This window comes from Anser cygnoides, chromosome 2 (assembly GCF_040182565.1).
Source record: "Anser cygnoides isolate HZ-2024a breed goose chromosome 2, Taihu_goose_T2T_genome, whole genome shotgun sequence".
Taxonomy (NCBI): Eukaryota; Metazoa; Chordata; class Aves; order Anseriformes; family Anatidae; genus Anser; species Anser cygnoides.
In genome coordinates, this window is record NC_089874.1 from 72,162,575 (window position 1) to 72,190,286 (window position 27,712).

At 37.6% G+C, this 27,712-nt stretch overlaps 1 protein-coding gene and 1 long non-coding RNA gene across 2 annotated transcripts; one reads left to right on the forward strand and one right to left on the reverse strand.

The window, feature by feature from the left end:
* EEF1E1 (eukaryotic translation elongation factor 1 epsilon 1) lies at positions 1-17,356 on the forward strand. Its single transcript, XM_048072082.2, has 4 exons — positions 1-128; positions 2,000-2,200; positions 9,735-9,830; positions 16,708-17,356. The coding sequence occupies exons 1-4, from the start codon at positions 42-44 to the stop codon at positions 16,846-16,848; spliced, it is 525 nt and encodes a 174-aa protein (XP_047928039.1). The 5' UTR covers positions 1-41; the 3' UTR covers positions 16,849-17,356.
* Positions 6,325-27,701, reverse strand: LOC106034872 (uncharacterized). Its single transcript, XR_001206380.3, has 3 exons — positions 27,564-27,701; positions 23,034-23,675; positions 6,325-6,685 (listed from the first exon to the last, which is right to left on the reverse strand). It is a non-coding gene; the product is annotated as an uncharacterized lncRNA (long non-coding RNA).
* Between the last annotated feature and the right edge of the window lie 11 nt (positions 27,702-27,712).

Genomic DNA, 27,712 nt, shown 5'->3' on the forward strand with positions numbered 1-27,712 from the left:
ACGTGCTCGCAGGTTATTGGCGGCGGCGGTTGCGAGGGAAGATGGCGGCGGCGGCGGAGCTGGCGCTGCTGGAGGGGACGCTCGGCCTGCGGAAAGGGACCAAGTACGGCGCGCAGGGGGAGCGTCAGGTGAAGGGAGCCGGCGGGGGTCCCCGCACCACGGCAGCCCGGCCCTGGGCCTTCCCCGGGCGGCTCGGCCTCCTCCCCTGCTCGCTTCGTGCCCCCCCAGGCGTAGGGCCACGCTGCCTGCCCCGAGCCGTTCCCCTTCTGTCCGCCCGTCAGGGGGCTGGCGGCTTGGAACGGGCTTGGTCTTGCTGCATCGCCCTACCTGCAGTCAGCCCAGCTGTGTCCGTGCTGTTGTGGTTAAATCCTAGGAAAATGGTCAACTCTTAATGTTAGAAATGCAGCTACGGCAAAGAGCTGTTGCTGTTAAATACCTTCTTGAAGTAGCTGGCTTGATGTTTTTGAAGCTCATAGGGAAGCATTCCCATGTGTGATTTAAAAGGCAATCACACGACAAATAACATGGGGCTGGGGGAGTCACAAACTTGTAGCAGTTTTCACATTGCTCCCTCTCTGGGAGGAATAACAGAAGCATTGCTGTTCACTAATGCTTTTGTGTGTTTTCTCTTTTTATGTAAGCATTCTTTGGTTTCAAATATAGTAAGCTTTCATAAGCGTTTAACACTCCAGCTGGTATTTTAATGCTGTTGGTGTAAAGTGTAAGTCTGAAGAAGTGGGTCATGAAATCTGTCTATGGTTTTTCATGTTCAGTGGAGAAACTGAACAGTCAAGGACTCTGCATAAAAATGCAAAATAAATACTGTGCTTCAAGCTTGCATTGCTTGTTAATTACATCTGAAGGTAGACAGTGTCTTGGGTGGTCATTTGGTGCCATAAATGGCTGAATGGGTTTTAGGCTGCTGCCGTGAGGTTCGTTTCATTTGTGACTCATAGTGGCTCTGTTTCCTTTCCCACTCAAAAAGGCTGGCAGTACTTGTTCCATTATTTCCTATATTTTCTGAAGTAATTTTTTAAGACAAACTGACTTGTTTACTAGTGCCCTCTTTTATACCCTAAAAGTTTGTATGGTGTGTTCAGTCAATTCTATGTGATTTGTTTTGTTGGTTTTTTTTTTCCTCTTTGAAGCAGTGTTTGTGAAACAGTAGCAAGGATCCAGTTCCAAAGTCAACTTGTTTTGATGTGCTCTTAAGTTTAATACGTTTTGTAACTTAGTACGTTGCCTTCAGAAACTCTGTGCATCTAACTTGCATTTATGTTTCTTTGTAAAATACATGAGATGTCTTCTCAAATCTTAATCAGTATTTATAACAGGTATCTTTAACTTTAGCATTTAAATTTAAACACTTTAAAAGGCATATTCTCACATGTACGCATTTCTGTTATCATAATTAAATTGCATTAAAATCACTTTAACATAGTAATGTCACTAACAAAGATGTGATTAAAACTAGAGGCATATGATATGCTGTCTTCCCCTGCTGTGGGTGAACAAATAACTTCTGTCTTGGTATTTGGCAATAGAACAGTAAGTATGAATAAGCATTTCAGTAGATCTGGCTGCTGTGACTGAAACTGGATGCTACTGACTTTATAACCTTCAGTCAGAGATCTGAATTTGAAAAATTAGTTAAAAGTTAGTTAATAGGTGTTCTGCCAGGGTCAGAACAAACAGTACTACTTCTTGCTAAGATTAGCATAACTGGATTATTTTGTGCTGAAGGTGCCTTGAAAAATAGGTGTCTTGTTCTGTCCACAGGCACATTAAGTATGTCTCCAGTAAAAAATGAAAGTAAACCACCACAAAGTAAAAATACAACCCAAATGTTTTCCTTTTGATATCACTACCTTTAGCATTAGTATTTCTAAATTCTGGTCTCTCTTTAAAGGTCCTTTTGAATGGCTGTAAAGAAACAATAGTTACAGTCACATAGAGTACATTTTGAATAAGTTACAATATTATTAATTTTCTCTTCTAGATTCCTGTTCTGCAGACGAACAATGGTCCTGGTCTGACAGGATTAATTACCATAGCTGCCCACTTAGTCAAACAGGCTAAGAAAGAAAAACTGCTTGGAAGCACTGCAGAGGAAAAGGCTGTCGTTCAGCAGTGGTTGGAATACAGAGTGACTCGAGTAGATAGATGTTCTAGTAAAGAAGATACTAGAACAATTCTAAAGGTAAGCAGTACTTAATTAACTTGACAGTGAATTTTGGAGCGGATAGACCTTGAAAATTACAGTAGTAATGTGTATAAAAAAAGAAGCAATTAATAAAAGTGGGAAAATGCTGAAGACTTGCCAGTTACCTTTTATTGATTAACAAAAAAAATACCTGAAAACGGGAGAGAAGATGCGTTCTAAAATACGTGAAGCTGAATTCTTACCATATTCTGTGGCTGTAATGCTGTGAACTACTTAGAACATTGCAGATAATGTGGAGATTATTCAATAGCTTAGTCTCTCTTTAGCCTTGTAAGATACCAGCTTCTTAATATTTCATGAAACCTCACTTACAAACAAGTTGTGTTGCATTTAGAGATAATTCTGCACTAATTTAAGAGCTCTTCTTCCTGATTTGGTAATTATGGATGTTGTTGTGACATTGTGATATGTGAAATAGTAAAAAATGAAATTGTAAGGTAACTCCTCCAAAACTGCCCTTCACATTGAGCTACTTTATGTGGAGGCTTCAGTCCGCTCAACTTTTCTTGTAGTCTGAAGCTTCTTCCCCTAGGATAGGTGGAAGCAGAAAAAATCTCGAGGGTCACCCCATTATTTGAGTAGCCAGATGGCAGCAAGTAGATGGGGAAAAAAACTTGCTCTGTTTTCCTTCTTACTCCTTGTGACTGATAATTATTATCTTTGCAATCTTTTGGGAGCAAAGTTTGAAGAGAGAAATTGCTTTACACTGCTAAGTACTAAGAGCTATGTTTTATTAAGTGTGTATGAAACGAGTGAAATTCAGTCAATTAAGTGTTTTTTTCTAATTTTAAAACATGTCAGCTTCAGAATGTACAAAATGCTCAATACTACTAATTAGCCTATGCTGGGAAATAGCTTTGAGCTGCAAGGTATTAGAAAGATTAACTACAGTTGTGGATAGCAGTGTCTTAATATTTCTGATTTTTGTTAGGAGCAGCAAGTCTGCGTCATACAGAATTTATTTCAGCAAGCCAAAGACTGCTGAAGCAGCAGGCAAGATGTAGCTTAGGTTGCTTAAATTCAAGGGAAATCTTGATCTTAAAATGGTGCAAAGCAAAATCTTGCCAGTAATCTGTTGTTCTTCTCAAACTGACAAGCCTCCTTGATCTGTAAAAAAAGCAGATTTGGTGAACACCCTAAAGAACCATTTCTTTCACTTATCTCAGATTATCTGTGATGTATCTTGATCTCATTTTATCTATGGAATATCTTCTGCTGGTTAAGCATGAGCTTGTTTGCATTGCTTCTTTTTGTGACATCATTGGTCTTATCTTCTATGTGTAGATACTATCAAAACATTTATGGTCAGGGTTACCCTACAAACACCTCTCCAGAGTTCCCTCTGTCCTTTGAGACTTTTAAGAAGTCAGCTGAAGTAGGCATAGACTAATCAGGATGTAACTTCTGGTTTAGCTGTACTTTGAACAGAAGATATGACTAGGTGGCCCGCAGAGGTCCCTTTCAACCTTAATGTACTTTTCTCGCTAATTTGATAGAAGGCAGTCGAGCTGTGTAGAACTGTTGATTGCATAGGAAGCAATTTACCTTCCTAATCTGCTTGGTATATTCTAAACAAATGAATTAACTTATTGCAAGGATTTGCATTTTGTCAAATTATCAACAATAAAAGAAAGGCTGGGAAGAAATCCATTAAAGAGAATCACTTCAACTTTTGGTTATTCTAGTCAGTTGCTGGTCAGCTAGGTACCTGTCCTGGTGTAAACCCTTTCTTTTTCTTTTTTTTAATGTATGGCAGATATATAATAATTCCAGTTGCTTTTCTTAGTTTTAGGTAAACCACCTTCTGTTTAGTCCCAAACAATGAGAAGACTGTATGAGAATTACTAACTTTTATTCATCTTTTTTGCCATTTCATCGTATAAAAACAAAAAACAAATTTGTCTTGTTATGATAAAATATCTGCTCTGAATGCCCTAAGTGATGATACCTGCTTTGTTATCGCAAGCATGAATATTTGTAGAACTGAATTTGGGTAGGAATACCAGGCACAGAGGTGTGATGGCTTTGTACTTATATCTTTTCAGTGTTAGCATTTTATCTTTATATCTAAGTTATATCTTTTTCAGTGTTAGCCTAGTGTTAATAGTATGGAAAAGAGCTGAAATACAAATACATAAATAAATTATTCCAAACAAAACTTCCTTACTGAGAAAGAGATTTTCCCTGAAGTTATACTGATCGCCTAAATATATATATAATATACCCTAAATACTACTTTAAAATTTTCCTGTAGACTTCTTTTAGCAGATGCTGAATGGCCAGAGTTTATCTTTATGCAGGACTGCTGTGGAATTGTTCCAGCATTAATAATTTCATAGTGTAGCAATTAAAATTTTTTTTTAATTTGTTCTCTTGCCACCATCATTAATCAGAAAAAGAAGCAGCCTACCATTAAAGTATACTATGCCAAATGGGAGTATGAGGAGGGGGAAGAAAGGAGACGGGGGCGGGGGAGAACACTAAAATAGGGAGGCAAGTCTGAGATTGTAGTTTTACGACGTGTCTGGAATACACAATGGCAGACTTGGGACGGTTGCAGCCTAGAGCCACAATTTATAATAAGCTGTGCCAAAAACAGTTCGTTCAGTCGCTTCTGCTATAAACGTCAGACTGCCTCTACTTAACCCTTAAATGAGGTGATCTGTTTCTGAAGAACATCGGATAACAGCTAGGTTAATGTCTGTTCATTTGAACAGGAAAGTGTTTTTTTTAGTTTGTTTTTTTGTTGTTGTTGACCTTAAGAAAATTTCTTACTGGTGTGTTGACTAAAGCTGTTACCTGGCACGAAGACAATTGTCAGGTAGTCAGACCATATTAACAAGGATTTTTTTTATTTACTCAGCAAATCCCATATGGTTCTGAACCTGACAGCGAAAGTATTCGCAAATTTTTATCCACTTCTGATTTGAGCTCCTGTGCTGGAAAAAAAGAAACAGGATTAATGCCTCTAGACTGTCCTTTGGCAGATACGAGTAATGTAGGAATAATAAATTTCAGTAGTGGTGATTACGTAATGGCCAGTGTATTACGTGAACTTTCTTTTTCACAGGATGAGGCAGTATTTCCTTTGCTTTTGGTCAACTGAGTGATGCTTGGTTAGTGGGAAATGAAGTTACATGGAAGGCAGGGAGGTGGGTGTCTCTAAATCATTGAGTTGTTGTTCTTGATACCTTGTAGGATTTCTGCTCCTCTCAGGAGGAACTGAGAACCTTTGATGTATTCTCATGCCACCAAATTTCTACTTGAATATTAATGAAATCTGTTCAGTAGATTTGAATGTCTCTGCTTTGTCAGTTTTAGGTATTCAGATGTTGAGGGTTCCAAAATATCTTCTGTCCAAAGTATTACTAGGAACTTGCACTAGATTTCACAGAAAAGCTTCCACAGAAATGGCAGAAGTGCTCTGAAGGATTATTATAACCAAGAAGTTCCACATACTACTTGCAGTATCTCATACAAAAATATTCCATGATTATGGCCAATTCTGTCCCAATTTCCTGTGCTATCTGGCTCTAATAATCAAGTTCAATTAGAGATCTAAATAAAAGAACTTCAGTTATTGTTTAAAGTGCTTGTTTGAAAAATTAGTGTTTCCACCACTGTTTAAGTAGGTTAATCCATTCAGTTCTCTGTCCATAGAGTTAATCCACAGTTCTTGTATGCTGTTTTTCAACAGACTTCTAAATGGAATGCCTAACCACTTTGGAAAGCTTGTACATCATGTTCTTTAAACATCGTGTCAGTTTTCACTCCTCCCTTTTCGAACAACACCAGGATATTGTTGCATGCTGACAGGCGTAAAAGATTGCACTTTGATTATTTGAGCAACATTTTTTGATAGAGCTGTTTTTCCTCTGTCCTTCACATGAAGTGCAATATGATTAGCGTAATATTCGTCTAGAACAGGTTTAGCTCATATTTTCAGTTAGGTAAGGGTCTTACATTATAATTAAAAATAAAGCTATGCACTAGTCATGAAGCTATGCCTTTCTTGGATAAGGCTGCAGAATCTTCATTTTGGGTTTTGTATTGCCCAAGGCTTTCCTGGGCTTTCTAAGGCTCTTTGCTTTTGCGTGCTGTCTTAAAAAGGCAGTTAGAGTGGAAATGACCTTGTGAATATTGCTGGCTGAAAGCACATGGTTTTGTATGTAAAGGAAGTGTGTACACCAGCAGTGCATTCTTAGGGACAGAATATCCAGAACACAATTAGGGGATGATTAGATGCATCATAAGCTATGGAGGTGTTGTAAGAATCAACTGTTACTTACCTGAGCTACAGTGGTGGGCAGTGTCTCAACTTGTGGTGTCTTAACAGATTAATTGGATTGCAGACAATTGTACTACATACCTATAGTATCCAACTCTGGGGGGTAACCAGCAGTGTGCTGTGGATGGGACGTGTTGAGCTGTTGCTGTAGATAAGGGCTATACATCACATATCTATTCGTAAAACAAGCAAATTGAAATCAATCAGTTAGTACATAAGTAACGTAACAGCTTGCTTCTCTCCACTATTCCCCTACCCCAAAATGGAATTGGAATTGATGCAGTCGTTCAGTGCATATTATTACAGCAAACTGCAGTTATGCCTTAAGGACTATCAGTTATTTAATACTAAATTGTATGTACGTAATCAGTCTAAGTAGTGACGTTAAGTACACAAAATGCAGTGATAAAAATAACAGCTAACAGACCTGAATCTTCAGGATGTCCTAGAAATTCTAATATAGTATTGTATTCAAATTTTCAGTAATCTCTCCATGACAGAAAGACTGTTCCAGTTTAATAGTGTGGTCACTTAAGAAAGCTTCACTTTCAGGAATTTTACCACAGTTGGCTGTTAGCCAATAATATAACAATGTATGGGAAGTATAACCCACGAAGCAAGATCTACTACATGTTTTAACACACATGGAAAAAACTATACTGTGATGTTTTTGAATTAGCTTGACGTTTATAGTATGAAATTGGAGTATCTTCCTATTCTTCCCTTATGGGAGTAATGTATATATTCAAAAACAGAATAGCAAACTAATGCTCATTTATCCAAGACTCCACTACATTTGTCAAACTCCATTTGTTCAGTTAACTGACTTGATAAAATTTGGTGAACTAGAATAAATAATCCTTCAAAATGTAATAGCCTACTTTGCCTTAAGACTTGAATTTGTTCTTAGTGATAAACATTTTGAGGCTGCAAATATGCTGTGCAGGTATTGTGATGGTGTCAACCCATGCTGAACTATGAGCTATGCAAACCAATATTTCTGTGCATAAACTAGCCTAACTCTTGAAGATATATAAAACTAAGAATCAGCATGCTATAGCTTCTTTGGCCAAAATTCTGAATTTTAACAGTGAAATAACTGCATCAACTGTACTGTCATAGTTAACAGGATGTTTATAAAGTAAAAAGCTTAATTGTATAGCCAAGAATATGAAATGAGGTCATGGCAGAGGAGCAAAATTTCAGTGGCATTATTTTTCACAATAAAGTGTTATTTCCAATTAATCCAAGTAAAATGCTGATCAGAGAACTTGTGTCAGAAGGGGTTTATGATTTCTTCCCAGTATATTGACTTACAGATTTTCTTTTGTGAAAGCTCCTTTTTAACGATGTATTTGCCTTTGTGTTCTGTAAATAAAATCCCTCAGAACTGTAGTTACATGTTTAAAGTAATTTGAGACCTAACTAATATGAAGAAAGCAGCAAGCAAGTGTAAAGGAAAAAGCTGCGTAGCCAGGGGCAGATGACCTTAGAGTCTTAAATGTGCAGGAGTTAGTATTTTTCCCTGATTTGCTCTAATAAAAGAAAACCAAAGCAGACGTTAGGATGTTTCGGTCTTAGAGAAGTATGGGAGTCCTGTCATGAAGTTATTGTCAAAGAAAATTGTAAGGTGGTATAAAGGAGGCAAACTTGCCACGTTAAAATGTGAGGTCAGAGGCTGTAAAGTGTCAGTGTTTTGAGTTTTTTTTCATATTAACTGTAAAATATGTCAATACATTTGAGGCAGTAGAATTATGGAACCACAGAAATTGCAATACGCTATAGTCTAAATTATTTTTTTAATTGTTCATGAATGAATAAACACATTTTCCTTGCCCTACCCTTTCTTTTGAAAAATAAAGAGTTCTATTAAAATGAAGTGTGCTGTAATTGAGACTGTTAAATCGTTTTAGGGACATTTTGAAAAACATTGTTTAAGCTGTTTACCAGTTTCCAGAAGGGAGTAAATGGCCTAAGAAAACTGGCAGGACTGCTCTGAGCAGAAACTTACCGTAAGCTTGTTTGTTTTTCTTGGGTGTTTGGTGGTGGTTGTTGTTTTTTTTTTTCCAAACTAGTAGAGGAATATTAGCTGGGAATTTCTACCTTCAAGGAAAAGCTAGGAGGCTTTTTTCCTACGCTTCAGAAAAGAATGTCATAAAACTAGAGCTTGCTTATGCTGTAGTTTACCCTCAGGATTAAAGTAAATTTTGCTTGCTGTTACATTTTCCTCTTTAGAGGGAAGTAGGGGGCACAAAGGTGTTTGACTTAGATGAGGAGTAGGTAAGGTGTGGAGGAAAGGAAGCAACACCTGTCCATAAGCAATACGTGTGTTCTCAGGCATGATACAGTTGACCAACAGTGAGTCTCTCTGCCCTCTGTTTTCCTGCAGAGAACTACATATGAAAAGTCTTCAGTAATGCAGACTTGAAATACTTATTCGTTGAACCCAAATGGAAGTCTTCTACCACCCATCCTTATACCATCTGATACGGAGTTGTTGAGAGAGATGATCTTAGAGTGCTGAAACCGTGCTCCTTCATACGATCTTATGTAGTGACTGAGTTGACTGTATCAGTCATTAAGATTTGCTAACAATGATTTTAACATTAATAAAAGCAGGTGGCAAATGGTACCAGTTGATGGGTATCAAATTTCAGGCACGAGTTAAGCATGTTTATCTCCTATGCCAGTATCCCTTTCTGTTTCTTTCACTTCTTACACACTTGCAGTTTGAGAACTTCTTGAAACACTGATGCTTTTATGAGTCATATGCACTAGTCAAGAAAATGCAAGATTCTTGCATTTTTTTGAGTAACTTGAAGCCAGGAAAAGACAGTTGAAAGTATTTCTGTGGGGTCAGCTTAATATGTAAAACAAATAATACTTGTATTTACAAAAACTTGAGTGGATGTCAGTAAATAGGGGAATGATGGAAATTTGTGGGACAGCAACAAATTGTCTTGCACTTTGTTTAGAGACGAACACTTAGATTTTGTTGAAATCTCACTGTCAAGGAACAATGACTGAAGTTATTATCTTGATGCTTTTTAGAAACTTTTCTTTTAGTGTTTTTCTCCTTTACTGAGTTTAGCTAAATTAAAGGTGGCACTTATTTAAATACCTGGCCTCCAGAGGAAGGTCTCAATTATTTTTAACAATTGCCTTAATGTTTTGTCATACGAAGTCGGTAGTACAGCGGTATAATGACTTTTTCCTTTTTAGGATCTTAACACACACCTCGAAGATAAAGTCTACCTTGCAGGAAACAGTTTTACCTTAGCAGATATTTTGATGTACTATGGATTGCATCATGTCATGGTAAGTGCTATTTGCATTACTTTTATACATAGAGCTATCATAATTGTTTATTTATCTCAAGGGCAGTTTATTGCTGTAGAAGTTAAACTACTGGATCAGTGACAGTTGCAGAACAAAAAAAAATGTGAGATTTCTTATGAGGAACTTCATATATAACTTGCCTGTAAGTGTATATTTTACTTTTTTTAATATTTAGCTATGGATCTGTGAAAATAAGTGTATTATCTGTAGTACTCAGGGTACTTCAGTTGCCTATATGGACGGTAACATATGGATGGTACCTGTCCCTCTGTTTATAGAGCTTACCTGTTCAAGTTTGAAACGTGACTGCTTACAAAACTACACGGGAAATAGATAAATGAAACTCAAAGAATGTGTCAGAACTGGAAATAGTAAAATTTTTAGAACAGAAGTGCTACTATAAAAGCTGCCCATAAATAAAGTTCCTGAAGGATAAATGCATGCAAGTGTTAGCTACAATGACATGTCATTCTTGTTTCTAGGTTTAATGATAAGGCTTGATAACATACAGAATATGAAAATAACATGTGAAGGCTGGTGCTTAAGGGAAAAAAGGTTGTACTGAATAGAAATGATGTTGAGATTCTTCATACGTAGCTCAGGGTTTACTGCAAAGTGCTTATAGATCACTGCACATCAATTTTGAACCCCAAGAGGTAATTTGAAAATGAAGCAATAGCAGTTATTTGTATTTGGGTGGCTGGAACATGGTTGTGAATGAGCATGCATTCTTTGGAGTGAGTATTTCTAAACAAACCAAACCAAATGGTTTGCTGAAATCTTAGGGGAGGATAAAATCACTGAGTTTTACATCAGAAAATGGCAGGGGAAAAAATAAGAAAAAAATGCCTCTGATTAAATGCCTGTGTCTGATCTGTGAATTCAGTCAGCTGGTTGAACTGTTAGTTTATGCAATTAAAAGCAGAGTACTAGGAGAAGAGTACAAGAGGACTTGTGCTTCAAAAGGGAATATGAAGAGGAGGGGCAAGAGATCAGGTAATGAAATATTACTAAAAATGAGAGAGATCTTGTGTATCTCTTGACTGTCCAGGAATAAATGTGCAAATAAGATAGTGCAAGCAGAGGAGAGGAAAAGAAAGCTTCATTTCGGGTTTTTGAAAACACATTAAAATCACTTAGAATTAATTCTATGTTGAGAAGTTATACTTAAATCGTGTTTTCCTTGTAAGGGATAGATATGTTGACTGGAATGTCAAATGAGTTACCTTTCACTCATTATATGAAAATATACATATAAGCATTTTTTTTCAATATGGCTATGTACTGTGAGACAATGGAAGTTCAAATGAGACTTTTTTTTAAAAATTAAGCAGGGGAAACTCAAGCATATTTTATATTTAGTTTGCTCTAGAGTAGACCACCTAATCAGGAAGAAAAGATACAAGTTGTTGCTTTGGGAAATAGAACAGATGGTAAAAACAAATGACTTAGTGCTCCTGGGTGCCTGCAACCATCTAGACGCTACTTGGGACAAGTTTATAGTACAACATCTGTTTCTGAAATGGTTGATTTTTCGCAGAAGATAATTTTCTGACTCAGAAAGGTATAAAGGGCAAATAATGGAGTTGCTATACTAAACAGAAGAAAATCTAGAAACTGCTAGTTAAGAATTACATATTTTTAAGGTTTCAGAAATTGTTAATGTTGGTATTTAACTATAGAGGTAAGATCTTGAACTGGGATTTTTTTTTCCTCCAGTAATGAGAACAGAGTACTTTGAGCTGCTTCTCTGCCCAAAGCATTAGGCAGGAGGGAAAGCTGCTCTATCCTCTAATGTGATGCAGTCCAGAGAAGCAGTTTATCATATCCACCATTGTTTCAGCTAAGCCTGAAAAATGTGCAAAATGTCAGTAAGGTTTTCTTACTATAATCCTTCAAGAGAAAAAGTGGGGAGGATGGGAGATGGGGATCCAGAGTTGCTGTCTAGAAAATGAATCTGAAAATAGTACTGATAATGGCCTTTAGGATCAATCTATGCTTTTGATGGGCTAACAACTACATACTAATGCAGACATCACTAATAGAATACTATAAATACTAGTGATGTACCATGATAGTCCTGAACGAGTCACTAAAACTTTACAAACCTTCTGATGAACTAGAAAAGTTTTTAAGACCACATGCTCTTACTGCTTGCTTCTTCACCTTTGGCTTCACCTTCCTTCATTGGTGTTAATGAGAATAAATGATAAACTTTTGTATTCCTCCCCACCTCTACTTTGCGCGCGCACACACCACATTATCCAGATGGAATTCTGGAACCTGATTCTTCACTGTTCAATAGTCAAATTGAACACTGTTCAATAGTCAGATAGACCAACAGTAACTCTTAATTTTGCAGTTGAATACTTTTCATTTGTTCTTCCTTTCTCTTCTAGTTATCTTAATAAGCATAATAGTGATAAATGTTTAAAAATCCATACTGTGGCAAAAGAATTAGTATTTTAATGAGTGAGGGTATTCAGAGGTAGCATTTGAGGTTTCTTGCCAGGGTTGTAGGAAAAAAATTCAGTATTAATTAGAAATATACATTTATAATGATGAAGCAGTAACTAAATTATGTACATTGTTCTGCATCACAGTGTAGATCACAAACATCGAAAAAATGTAATGCTTGGTGTTGGCTGTCTAAATGGGCTTTTTCAAGTTGGTGTGACTTACACTGTCATATGTAATTCTGGGTCTCCGTGTGTCTAGTATAAATATTGTTGTCTTTTGACATTTTGATTACTTAAATACATATGTAAATGGTTTTGATGAACAATGAAGTTCTGCTAGGTTAAAGGATGGATTGCAGAGAAAACATGAATTTGGAAGCGTTGCTTGAGGATAACTCAGGCAATCAGTAAGCATTAAATTCCTCTGTGGTAATAAACTTGTTTTTATATCAGAACTAATTTTTTTTTATTTTCCCTATATTCTTCTTCACAAATAGAACTAAACTAGTGAAGTGATGTTTGAAAATATTTAAGAGAAATAATCAATACAAAGGTTGATCTGACTTTATACTTTGTAAATTTTGGCAGAACTGTACTAGTAGTCTGAAGTCTATATGTTTGAGTTTAAAATTTCTTTAATAAGCACTGGAAAATAACTTACGGGTGAAATGTGTATCTACAAATAGAATAAATCTCAGTCTAAATTTTGGGGTCAGATTAAGTATAATCTAGTACAAAAACTACTAAATTCTCCTCAGGTCAGAGCTACTAATACTGATGTGTGAGACTACAGCAGTATTTTTTTTTTCTTCCCGTATGAATGTTTTCAGTAATAAACAGATTGCCTTTTTTTGATATTCATTGATACACTGCTTATCTTAATACTGGGTTAACGGGCTTTCCTTTTAAAGAATGATGCTAGGAGTGGTTCTTAAACTAAATTCAGAAAAAATGGCTTTACGTTAAAGATTTCTTAATTCTTAGCGTGTTCCTTTAAACCAAAAATGCTTCAAAACCATGTGAAAGTATTTTACAAAACACAGCATTCAGCTGTTGTTTTCCACTCACCCCCATCCTTATATGTAAAAGTTAAATTAAAAAGTGAAATAGTATCTGTTCTTCTCTTGATGGTGAAGAGCTTTACACATACACAGGTATTTTTAGACTTCCCATGTACATGTAGGATGTAGGCATGGGAATTTATGCCTGCATTCCCAGTGCTACTGGAAGCAAATATAATTAAAGCTTGTGTATTTATAGCCCTTCTAGAAACTCTTCTGGTTACACTGTGTGATGACCACCTTCGTTATCCTTCATGAGCTGTGTGGTGGAAAGCTAAGACTTTGATTTTTTTTTTTAATTATGAAAAAAAAATTGAGTGTCTGTTTCTTTGCTATTGAAATAATTGCTTTAATAGCAAATAATTATTTTATCAGTAGAATAGCAGCCTTCCTTAACTTGGGGGAATTGTCTAATTTAATGAGGAAGAATAGAAAATACCCATCGAACAAAATGTTGTAAAAATGCTGTGGAAGTGATCTCTAAACAATTAACCTAAGAGTTGTGTTCTGAGTAAAAAGTAGAGCATGCCACAGAGTGCTTTTTAATATATTTCACTGATAGAGTGCATTATGTAAATAAGCAAAAATATCTTGCCTGTTCTGCCTGGAGTACAAAGAAGGGTTCTATTATTAGAGTATTGTCTGTTTTTCCCTTCAGATGTTTTTCCACTATGTGAACAGAATGGAGAAGGACACATTTTCCAAACTTATTTTTGATTTACTTCAGATAAATGTATTTTTAAGACTGTAAATTGTAATTTTATTGTAATTAAAATTAACTGTAATTGTAATTTTAAAAAATGAAATTGAGAATTATCAATATAAAATTACAGGGAGAGGAAACAGTATCTGCTGCAAAATCTGAAGTTCAGTTCAGGTTTTTCATAACCAAGCACTTACCCAGTAAAGATTTTGGGGGAAAAAGGGTATTGTAATTCTGTCAGTGTACAATAATCACTGAAGTTACAGTATTTTTAGTACCTGCTCATGCTTTACTGAAAATGGGGAAAAGTATTAATCATAGATAGCCTTTAGGGTGTATGTTGTTCTTTACATACTCTGGTATGAAGCTGTAGAGCCATTTACAAGCACCAGTTTCAAACTGCCATTAATTATAACAATCTGCATGTGATCAAAAGCGTCTTCCCGTAAATGGTGCTGCATGTTTTTTCTGTCTTGTATTAGCGTCTGAAGAACCTCAGGCAGTTTATGAAGTATCTTAATTTAAAAAAAAAAAAAAGCACTCAGTGTTACATTTTAATAGCTTCCACTTCCTTTTGCTTGTAATGTCTCAGAAAACTTTGGAGTTTCTCTTCTTACCAATGTTTTTTTTTTTTTCCACTTGACTAATGCAGGTTAGCCATGTTAAGTTTAGAGCTCTGCGAAAATATGTCTGTGCTTTAATTGATTTGGCTGTGCACTTTGATCGGACTATATACAGCTGTAGGAACAGTGTCTACATCTCATGCCAGCAGCAAGAAGAAGGATGCAACAGCTTTTCTCATACTGCCTGAACTGGGGTACATAACTGCAGGTGTTTTGTGGAAATGTGTGCAGTAGTATGCTTATGTTCTGGCAAGTGAGTTCTGTAGGAAGAAGAGCATCTTGGTCTGGGGAGCAGCTGAAAGATCCCCACTTCTTGTTTTTTGCTGCAGTTACTGTGCTCTTTGCTGTTAATACAGCTTTACTCTCAGAGAGAACAGAAAATTACGTGACGTTGATTTAGAATTCTTTCCTGTAATTCTTCAAAATTTTTTCTTTTTGTTCCTCTAGCCAGTTCAACGTAGTATTATATCCTTATGGTGTGTTTTTTTGTTTGATTTTTTTTATCTCTACATGTTTAAAGCTTTCTGATTCTAAGCCAAGTGCTGGCCTGTGTGAGACAATAGTAAGGGGAACCAGTGGATGTTATAGTCAACTCTTAAAATCCAAAAGGCTGGTTTGTCACAAAGTAAAATTCACCATGAGGCTTAGTTTTGAACACTGGCTTTTCATTCCTACAGCTGAGTTAAATGAATTCGTATAGTTTTTCTTGTAATTTAAAGTCTGTTTGAACATACTTGTTTCCAGCTGTCCTGTGCCCATGATGAAATTGGCAATGAACCTGCATTAGCCATGAGATCTGGTGCTTGTAGAACAAGGCACAAGGAGTATGCTATCTGTTTAGCTATCGAGGAGGGGATTAATCTTGTTTAGCTGTAGAAGTCTAAGCATGAAAAAAGCAGGCGTGTCTAGCTAGTGATTTGTCTGTTAAGACTATCCTCTACAGGTGTGCCCCCCTTTTGTTTATTGTAGGTGTTGTCAAAGTGAATCAGTGAAGCTTGATGGCTGATTGAAGAGAGATGAGTCCTACACTGCATGTGTTAAATACTAGGGAGATGAGATAGAGTAGTTCACATGGAGATGTTTTTTTCCTGGGAATTTTAGTAGTTTGTTTTGAGGCTGACCCTATTTCTAATTAGTTTTTGTTGTAGGTTAACATGAGGAACCAGGTTATTGTCTAAATTGATACACTAACTTGGTTCCAGAGGAATGCAGACCTAGAACTGGTTATCAGGGAAAGGTAATACAGGTGATACAGTATGGAGGTAGTTCTACTACTGCTGGCTTGAAAGAGAATGAAGTTATAAAAAGACTTCATTGAAAATATTTAAGGATGTTGCTGACTTTAATGTAGAAGACTCTGAAAAGTATAGCTGATATGTAGTTATAGATGACTCTATCTGACCTAGTCCTATGGTAAAAGTAGAAGTAGACTGGAGCTGTTGCAGTAGGTATATAACAGTTGGAAGCTTCTCCCTGGGTGCTCTTGTGGTTATTCAGGTAACTATTGTATGACTATTGATCAAAATGGAAAATAGTTTTACTAACCAGTCTGAAACGGCCTGAAAAAATGTATTCCTGCACTTTTAATATACGTCACACTTTGCCTGTGAAGCAAGACTTCCTGCTGGATTAGAGGAGCGTGTAAGACTTGTGCATAATAAGGAATTCTTCCCTGTATCTCGACACTATATGCTAACCATGAGTAGATAGAAGTGTATCTTGACACTATATATGTTAACCATGAGTAGATAAGTGTTAAGCATGCTAACAACCTTTCCTCCCACCCCCGAGTATAATATACAAATGTATATTCCAGCCTCCAGATCTGTTTATTTGAATAAATGAAAAATGCATACATAATCTAGATTGTGAAATTAAGGTATTAAGGACATTCTGTTGCTCTGTAACAACTCTCTGTGAGTTGAAATTGGCTGTAAAACTATGCACTTTAATTTGCCTTCCCACATATTATGATACTAATAATGCAACCTTGTGTTCTTCTCCATGCAGGTGGACCTCACAGTGCAAGAAAAGGAGAAATACCTTAACGTGTCTCGCTGGTTCAACCACATTCAACATTATCCAGGTGTCCGACAACAGCTGTCTAATGTCGTCTTTATCAAGAACAGATTATATACTAATGCTCATTAAGGAAAGTTTTAATGTCATGTTGGAATGATGTTGAGAGTCTAGAAGTTATATCCAAAACCACTAACTTGAAAATACTGGTTTGTAACCTTCTATATGTGAACCAAAACTGGCAATGCCTCAAATAATGCTTGCATTGAACCGCTATTGCTTGTTCAAGAATTTGAACTAGTTCCAGAATTGTATCATATATCTGATTAAATGGAACGATGGCAGAAAGTTGGAAATAGAGTTTTAATTCACTATTTTTTAAAAAAAAAAAAGTTTTTTCAATTAAACATTCAACTGTAATTGCATGGCCTTTATAGGAACAAATTAGTTATTTTCCTTTGATTTTTCACTCCTATTTATTGAATTTATGCATATGTCCCCCTTTTCCATTTTATTTTCCAGGAATGTTTACACTAGTTTTGTAAAAGTTGAGCTATATTGTGTGCCAAGGATGCGAGAAAGGGAACATGCAAATGTTACAAAGTATTTAAGTGACTGAATAAATTATTTTGAAACTGTAGTCTTAATTTGGCTGTGAAACTTTTTAGTTTATTAAAAAAAAAGGCATGTAAAATCTTAGTTGACTTTTTACTTCATTTTATGATATTATGGACCTCTGCTTAGACCCTAGAAGCATTTTATTTCAAAGATTATGCATGCCTTGCTTCTGTGCTATTTCCATGTAAGAAAATTACAAGATCCTAAAAAGAAAGAGGTGGGGGGAAAAACATGCAAGGTAATGAGTGGTAAATTCAATTAGCAGAAGTTTATTTTAAAACCAAGGACACTATTGCTGAATCAAACACTTCACAGGTCACTTCACCCTAGAACCATGGTCTTTTTTTCATAATGAATTTCAAAATGGTAACAATGCTCTAAGATGCGTATCTGGATTGGGTAACTACATTTTCCACAATTCAGTTAACATTTCCTTTAAAGCACTGAAAAAATACAAAAGTATTTAATCGATAAACTTGTATGTTAGTTTCTATGACTGTTCAGCAAACACCTGTGACTCTACTATGTGGTCTGTTGTACATTCTTTTCTCTTAATTTGTGTGCTACACACAATAAGGTAGAGATCTGAATTCTTCAAGGTTTTAAGAAACAAGTAGTTAACGAGGCAAAATAATTAAAATATATCCTAATAGATGAGGACAAAAAGAAGTTGCACAAGTCACCAGTAGGCTTAACCTGAACAATTTCAGGCTCTCTTACAGGTATTTTCTGAATATACATGACTTCTTATAAAGGGTTTACGTGCACATAGTGTTACTTTTAGGAATGTTTTATATTGATTTTAAAAAAAAAAATCCTCTTGTTTGGTTTGAAAGGGTTATAATTTTCCAGGAAGCTTAATTCCCAGCTTCTACAGTTTCTGTTGATAGTTACTTTTGTTCCTTGCTATTTAGAAGCCGCCTTCTATACTTAAGTTTTCAGTGAGATCTTCATAATTAAGGTCTGTCTGAGGATTGTGCGGACATGTACACTGGAATAAGGTGCAGTTATTAGAAGCTTCATGTGCTCATCTTTTTATGGTTTACTGCCTGGGGGCTTCAGGTTTTTACTGTCATTACTTGTGCTATTGATTCCCAGTTTATTCAAACTATTGTGAGCTTGCCTTTTTTTTTGTTTCCAGCTTAAAACTGGAAGCAATACTGTCATCTTCTCGGATAAGTTTTGTAGGGATGGTGTATAGAGAATGAGGTGGCTTTTTGTTTTTGTTTTATCCCAAACAGCTGCTGTTTCCAAGTGTTAAGATTTCTCAAGGTAGCTACATGCTGTGACTGCAGTATCCCTTAGCCTCATGTGCCAGTTTTATTTTCTCTGGTTTAAAATAGAAGAGTTGATTGATGTTAAAGGGGGGGGGGGGGGGTGGAAACAAGTAACATGAAAAGTTTAGAAGTGATTAGTGAAATTTAACTCTATACCATCTAAAAGGCATTTGGTCATTGCCATATTGTTAACTTGAACACTTTATGTAGGGGACAAAATTTTTGTGAAGAGGCAGAGAGGGTTAAAAGCAAAGAAGGATGAATTGAGACTTTGCTTCAGAGAGAACACTGGGAAAACCAGATGATAGTGATTTTTTTTTCCACACTCCCACTTTCTGTTTAATACCTTTTGATCAGTAAGGGCAACTAAACATATTTTTAAAATGAAAAATCAATATAAATGTACCTCGGCCTGAGATGCGACGTACATTTTTAAGGATGAAACTTCATATTATTTACAGATGAGAGACAGTGTACTTCAGATCTGTCAAATTAATGCTCATGGGCTGTTTAAAGAGTACATGAGTAAATATCCTGCTATTTTATTTAAAAACAAACAAAAAGCTCAGTTCTGTTTCTGTATTTTCTGTTTACTATACTTTGGTGGTTTTACTTGGGTGGATGGCCGAGCTCCACCACAACCGCCACCCCTCACCTCTGTGAAACGCATATTTAAGAACAATCACAATATGTTCTTACTTCACAGTTATCACGATCTTCACAAACTTCACTTACATCAAAAAGAAAAAGAATTCCCCACACCAAAATAAGCATAACATCATCACAACACTGATGAGGTGTACAATTTACATGCACACCACCCTTCATCCCTTCACCACACTAACACGAAACATATTCCTCACAATTATGACTTTGTTGAATTCTTCACAACTGCTATATTCATGAAAAAACATCCAGTCCATGTTTTGCCCACTACTTCTCTCAGCTATCAACCTTATCTCAAGTTCCTCGAGCCCCATGTTGGGCTCCAAAAAGGACTGTGGTGGTTTTACTCAGGTGGGTGGCCAAGCTCCACCACAATCGAGCTCTCACTCCCCCTCCTCAAAGAGGAACGGGGAGAAAATACGATGAAAAGGGCTAAGGGTTGAGATAAGGACGGGGAGATTGCTCAACAATTATTGTGAGGGGCAAAACAGACTTGGCATAGGGAGATAGTAAGATTTGTTGCCTATTACTAACAAGTTAGAGAAGTGAGAAATAAAGGAAAAAAATCAAAAGAACCTTCCCCCCGTTTGCCTTCTTCCACCTCCTTCCCCCAAGCAGCGCAAGGGAATGGGGGTTGCGGTTAGTCTTTTTTTTTTTTTTTCTCCGTGTCTTAAATATGCTCTCACAGAGGCGCGAAATAACATTGCTTATTGGCTCAGCTCTGCTCAGCAGCGGGACCCTTACCTAACATGGGGCAGCTTCCAGATTCTTCTCACAGAAGCCACCCCTATGGCCCCCTGCTACCAAAACCTTGCCACATAAACCCACTACATAATTCCACTGGATATTAGTAAAAAGTGACTTTCGTCACTTGCAACCCCTTCTCCTTTCAGAAAATTTCAGTTGCTGAAGGGCACAGTAAATACTGTGATGTTGTTTTACTTTTGTTGCTTCGCAGTTTGATGATGATGATGGCCACAGTGATGTGTGGAATTTATTTTCATGGCATTTCATGAGCAATGACACTCTCATTTGTTAATGTATCTCATCATGGCAGTATTATTATTTTGCATAATCATTCTATCTAATTTATTCAAGGGGCCTGACATGTTATGGTCTTTTAAGTATGTGCCTCTAGGACTTGACGTTGTTGCCATATGGTGAGATAGTACTGCATGACAACCTTTCAGCAGCAAGAAGAATTCAACAGTGAAATAAATATGATAATTGTAAGTGTTCAGTGAAACCTTACACTTAACTCTTTGTCTTGTCTTTCTCCCCTTCATCCCAAAATGACCACAGCTTGCTGACAAGCCAGGTTGAAACATGTTCAAGTGTGGATATATTAGAAATGTGCTGATGATTTTTAGCTGTCTTTGGATGAGTAACTTCACATTCAAGTGAGATGTCGGTGTTCAGTTCGGCTTCAGAAGTCTCTAGGGGCAGCTCTTGCACAGACTTACAATTGGGCAACAGTGATTTATAGAAAAATCCAGATTTATTATAGGAAGATCAGAGAAGAGTGTGTAGGATTGAGAAATTCAGAGTCTGTGTTACACTGAAAAAAAAAAATAGTTCCAGTGTAGACCAGGGTACTAAGAAAACCTGAGCATTCAGATGGAACAAAAATGTAAACTTTACAGCATCAAAACTCTAGAAACATTTTTGATAATAGCTTGAATGTGTGACACGCTTTTTGTTAAGTTCTTTTTGTGTCATCAATGGTCTACCTACCAGCATCCCAGTTTTCCACACAGAATCCAGTTTATGTAAGTATCACTTCTGGTTAACAGCTGGAACAGCCAAAGCAAACAAATTTTGTTAACTTTCTTTGCTGCCCACCACTAGTAGACAGTTGCTTTCAAGAGCCAGTGAATTGTTGAATTGCCAGTGATTCTTTGGGTAGAAAGTACAATTACTGAACTCTGACATGTCCTAGCTGTTTGCCTGTAAGAGGTGATATTTTCAAATCCTTTTCATCTTTTTTTTTTTTTTCCCCACTTGTAGCCCTTCTCTATAGTCTTACCTGCTCCACCCTCTTCTAAGTATTTTTAAATTGAGGTAGTTCTTTTCCCAGGAATTTCTTAATAGCATCTGGTACTTTGAAAGAATATAGCCCTAGAAATGGGTGCCTTAAGTATGAGCAAATTTTGTATAAGCAGGCAATACAGAGATTACCATGATTTTTCTCAAAGTAAATTTCATTGGTATGACTATAAACTGATTTTTAATTTTACATGTGTACAGAATTTATTTTAAGTACGTAAGGTACATCCTAAACTTCCCAACAGATATCATAACTCGTTGGAATATCTTGACAAAATAATTCTTCGACTTCCCTGTCTGTCTCTCTCACACAGAGAGAGAAAGATTAGAGTGGTTTATTTTAATTATAGCTGATAGAAGAGTAATCTAGACACATCAGCATGGGTGTGGATCCTGAGTTAGTGGCAGGGAATTGAAACTAAGGTTTAAGATGAACATGAGTGCTTTGCAATTCAAAGAGGATGCTTGTGTGTACTAGCTATTTTATATGAAAACGTGACTTTGAAGTGTTAACGTGGTTCCGTCCATGAAATAAAATACACTAAAGTAACACCATAGCAAAGATTGATCTAAAACTTGGGCATCTTTATTCTCTTGGTTAAAAAGCAATAGATGATCAAAATTGCTCCTCATTGCTGTGGCTTTGGAAAAGAGTGGGATGAGGTACTTGCAAAGGCATTAGCTGAGAGAAATAAGGAATAAGGAAAATAAGGAATAGATAAACCTATAAAATTATCAAGGAATCCAGTGTAAGTTCTTGTATTTAGAGATCCAGTTTATACACTGTTGTCTAGCATCATCTGTTTGCATCTCTGTGGTTTGTCTGCAACAGGAATGCTGAAGCAGGCAATAGAGAGATTATCATGATTTTTCTCCAAGTAAATTTCCTTGGTATGACTATAAATTGATTTTATAATTATACATGTGTACAAAACCTATTTAGCAATACAACAACAACAAAAATCCTTGAGTTGAAATTGAGGGGGGATCTTTAGGCCTATTGGTGGCTTTTTTTCCTTTTGGTTTTCAATTTCATCTTTTCTTTTAGTCTTTGGTGTATTTCATGGTCTTTAACTTCAATGTACGATTGCAGTGATGGAGCTGTTTAATGGATTACTACATTTAATATTTTCCCCCAAAGAGCGATATTTCTTCTTTGAATCTATAATTAGATTGTGCTGCTGCTATTCCTAATGGAAACACCAGGTTTCATTTTCACCATACACCTGAGCACATGCTTATGCACTTGGTAATCTTAATTTTTGTTCTTGATTTATTGAAACTGAATTGCATTCCTCATGCTTTTTGTCCATGAATATTATTGCAAAAGAAATGCAGGGGGATTTGCCATCATGTGCCTCTGTTGCACTGAGCTTTTAGAGTCAGACTGGGTCTTTTTATCCCTCTGCTGCATGTCTTGAATATTTTGAATATTAGATTTAAAGTACTTTAGACCCCAGGTCTAGGATGACATAAAGAGATATCACAGATTTGGGAGGGAATTTGATTTTGTAGAAACGGTTACTTGTTGCTGCTGTATGCACGTTCCTGCAGGCGTTGACCTTATTTCCTGTGCTGGTAGTGACTACAGTAATTCCCGCTGCCGTATAACGCAGCCAACCTCATCTTTCATTGTGCAGGCAGGAGGGAGGCTAGTAATTTTTCATTGTTGTTGCATGTTAAGGATTCCCCCTTCCCCTCCCACATTACCTTGGCCCCTTTAGGAAGATTTTCGTCCATTAAACTTTCCATCCTCTGTTGGAAGAACTAAATCTCTTTCAGCGTTTCCAGGCTGGTGATCTAATTTGACAGCTCATCGGTGATGTCTCTTCCACTTCAAAGAGGCAGGTAGCCTAGGGCTAGCCAGCTGTATTGTAGATTCTGCAGATTTGGCTCGCTGTTCCTGCTGGGTGTCATCTGTCTTCTTAGTCTTGCGGTGGATAATTTTTGTCCTCCCCAGCATCATCTGCCTGAGCAGTTTCTGCCTGGCAGGCCTGTCTGTCCAGGTTGAGCATCACATACAGTAGCCGTGTGGCTAATCTGATGAGGCACCACTCCAAAGAGCGCAGCCCCAGGCCTGCTCTGACCAGGATCAGCATCACAGCCCACAAACTTCCAGCTATCACAATCACGGTCGTGGTCTTCCATCACAGGCACAGCCCATGGACTTGCTATGCTCAGGCAGAGTGTGTCCCCTGCCTCCCGCCCCTACGGGCTGTCGCTCCAATTCCTCGCGCCTCGGCAGAAGTCTGCCTCAACAGGTTTGGGTTTCCCTGCCTGTTGCCAGCGTTTGACTTGGACACCGCCACTCGGATGAAACAATCCTTTAGTGGATTATCATCGCCAGACAGCCTGTGGGAAAAATGACAGGATTCGGCACGTTGATCTAAAGATTTTGCAATTTGGAGCACTGCTAACACTAATAGGAAATGGCATGGTGATCCCTAAAAGAGAAAGCGGGTTCTAGTGCAAGGCAGAAGTGACAGAGGTTGTTTAGCCTATCTTCCAAAAAAAACATGATGACTGCATATGTTGATTTTCATGCTCCAAGCCATAGATATTTCCATATTTTTGTGACTTGATGACTACTTCCTGCAAACTGACAGGTTAGGAGCTCTACAAGTATTGTCTTTTCATAGTCATCACCTCTTTAAGTCCTCCTTAATTTTTTTAAATACGTTTTGAGAATAAGCTTGATGGGGCAGTAAGATTAAGCAAGGGAAGAAAAGAAAAAAAAAAAAAAACAAAAAACAAAAACAAAAACAGGCATAAGTGCAGCAAATAAAGCATATTCTTAAAAACAAACAAACAAATAAAAAGCACTATTCAAACAAAGAGGAAAAATAGTTTCAGGACAGTAGACCTAGAAACCGAGGCATTTATCTGTCACAGGATTTGCCCGTGTAGCAGTCCTGTAATTCTGAACTTGACATTATACATGATGTAAAAAAAGAGTCTTTCCTAGAAATGTAGCAGTTATAAATCCCCTTAGCTAAGGATTTCCTCCGTAGCAAATTAAAAAAAATAGCATTTGGCTTGGAGGGTTAAATAACTTGTCTGAGGGACAGACTAGCCCTTGGGGGGGACTGCAGATAGGCTGGACAGGGATAAAATCAACATCTGAATGATTCTACCCCTAATCATCAGTATCATTAAGCCATCTTGAATATCCTACAGATATTTTTAAAATGTGAGCACTAATGTAATTTATTGGTGGTTGTCAAGTACTGAAGTGCATAAGATCCAAGTGGAAAAATCTAAATACTAATCTATAGATTCTAAGAGATGGTTACTTTGGGAGAAAAAAAAAAAAGTATGTGAAAGGGAACAGAATTTTATTTTAATGATTCTTATCTCTGCTAATTATTGTCTATTTAACATGTAATATTTACAGACTATGCAACAGTGAAGGAGTGAGAAAGTTTATATATTTATGCTGAATTTAATTATAACTTTAGTTGAAGTATTCGACACCTCCCAATGTAAGATCCATTTTATTATTTAAGCAGATTTTACCCATAGTGGATAACAGATTTTTGGGGAGAGAATGATTCTAGTTCACTCATTTTCAAGGCTGATTTTGGAAGATTCTATGTACTTTTTATTTTTTTTATTGAGTGAGCAATTTCTGAGCTTTGATGATGGGATACAGAATTGAGTAATGGGATCTTTTTTGTTTATTGTAATGGCTTCGTACATGAAAGAAGTCCTAATTTTTCTCACTCAGGCAATTGTTCCTACTTACAAATGCTAGGCAGAATAGAATGTGGGCAAAAGTAAATTCTAAAAGCAACAAAAAACTATTTCTGTTTTCTACTAATAAAATAGTAACTGTGCCAGCGAAACTGGCTCCTTTCAGGTACTCCAAGTCTGAATGTCGTAGGTGGCAGCTGCTTTAGCAGAATTCGTGGTCCAGTTCTACCTCATAACAAAAAAATGTTTTTATATGTATATTAATGGCAAGAGGAGGGCCAAAGAGAATCTCCATTCTTTACTGAACATAGTGGGGAACATGCCTAATGAGGATAAGGAAAAGGCTGAGGTTCTTAATGCCTTCTTTGCATCTGCCTTTACTAGCCAGACCACTTATCCTCGGGATACTCAGCCTCCCGACCTGGAAGTCTGGGATGAGGAGCAGAAGAACCCCCCCAAAGCTCAGGTGGAAAAAGTCAGAGACTTGCTGCTCCACCCGGACTGCCACAAGTCCATGGGTCCAGATGAGATCCACCCAAGGGTGCTGAGGAAGTTGGCGGATGTAATTGCCAGGCCACTTTCCATCATCTATCAGTGGTCTTGGTCATCTGGAGAGGTGCAGGGTGACTGAAGACTTGCTAATGTGATGCCCATCTATAAGAAGGGTCATAAGGAGGACCTGAGGAACTACAGGCCTGTCAGCCTGACCTCAGTGCTAGGAAAGGTGATGGAACAGGTCGTCGTGAATGCAATCACGCAATGTATGCGGAACCACCGGGGGATCAGGCCCAGCCAGCATGTGGCAAGTCCTGCCTGACCTCATCTCCTTCTATGACCGGGTGACCCGCCTGGTGGATGAGGGAAAGCCTGTTGTCATAGTCTACCTAGACTTCAGCAAGGCCTTTGACACAGTCTCCTGTATTCTCCTGGAGAAGCTGGCAGCCCATGGTTTGGACAGGTACACTCTTTGCTGGGTTAAAAACTGGCTGAACGGCCGGGCCAAGAGAGTGGTGGTGAACGGGGTGAAATTCAGCTGGCGACTGATCACCAGTGGTGTTCCCCAGGGGTCAGTGTTGGGGCCCATTTTCTTTAATATCTTTATTGATGACTTGGATGAGGGAATTGAGTGCACCCTCAGTAAGTTTGCAAATGACACTGAGTTGGGGGGAAGTGTCAATATGCAGGAGTGTAGGAAGGCCCTGCAGAGGGACCTGGGCAGGATGGGTCAATGGGCAGAAAAATAAAATAAATATAGATGCAATGAACACTATAGATGCAATGACCTAAGGATATTGGATCATGCTATTGAAAAGAATCATGCTATTCTAAAAGTTATTGTATATATATAGTACAAAACAGAAAGGATAACAAGAAAAATTGTAGTTAATATATTGTAACTTGTAAGGGTGGGAAGGGAAGTATACAGAACATTTCCTGATGGGTAAAAGGTGAAAGAGGGAGTTAGGAGAATCTTATCAAGTAGAGATAGAGCGCTGAAGGCATTAAACTAGGATGCTACTTAGTGTCTTTGCTAACTATGGTGCATTGTGCAAATTAACTAAAGCAAGAAGCCTTGGGCCCCTTACCAAGGTCAGTCTCCTAATAAGAGTGTGAGCCTATTTTAAGAAGCTGGTAGAAACTGGTCCTGCAGATGGACAAGAGCCAAGGAGCAACTGAGTCTGCGCAAAGACAAGAGGTCAGCTAGTGGTGATGAGGAAGAGTCATCTGTCTTCATCCCCACGACGCCCGACGACCACCACCAGAATACACTATGCAAGCACAGATGGGAGGAGTTTATGGAAATGACTCCTTGGAACTAATTTTAATACGAAGCGGGGACAGGTTATGAATATGTACAGGCATATTGTGAAACTTCATGCATATGTAACTCTTTACTTCTTTACTGCATATAACCAAGGCAAGTTGCTGCATCAGGTGTGCACGACTTTGGTGGGACTACCCCCTGTGTTGCCCAGCACTGAATAAATATACCTACTTTACAATCTTACTGATTGTGGAGTCCGTTTTCCGCAAGTCAAAGGAACGTGTAGAGACTTTAAGTCATTTTTTTCTTTGCTTACGAAGTAGACTACTAGTCTTAATTTTCATAAACCACGACTAATGATTGTTCGGAAGCAAACTGATTTATGTGAATTCGTGCTGTGGGAATAAAAATGTTGTTTTTGCAGAGAAAAAACATTTTACATTGAAAAAACAATTCTTACATTGTTTAGAGGGAAGGAATGTGGTATTGAGATATGCTTGCAGTGGTAAGAAAGCTTAACAGACAACCTTGTAAAATGCAGACAACGGGACTCCTTAGAGCAATTAGGTGAAAATCACGGTGTCAAGTCAAGTCAAGTCAGATAAGTGAAGAAACATTACCACTTCAAACAGTAAAAAAGTCAAAAGAAAATTGAAATTTAACAGGTCGGCAACCGAAGGCCATGCATGAAGCATCAGATAGGTTGTGTACCTGGATTACCCAATCAATGGGGAAACAGGGGAGGGTCCCAATCGTCGAGAAAGAAAGTATATAAACCGTACCGTGTGACTAGTAGGTGCGCTCCTGCTTGTGGGACGCCCGCCATTGCAATCGTGAATAAACTACTACTGGACTGCCGAGAAGATCCCCCCGGGCGCCCCCTTCGCCCCGGCCCGGCAGCTTCAGGCCCTCGCCTGGGGCAGGCCCCGCG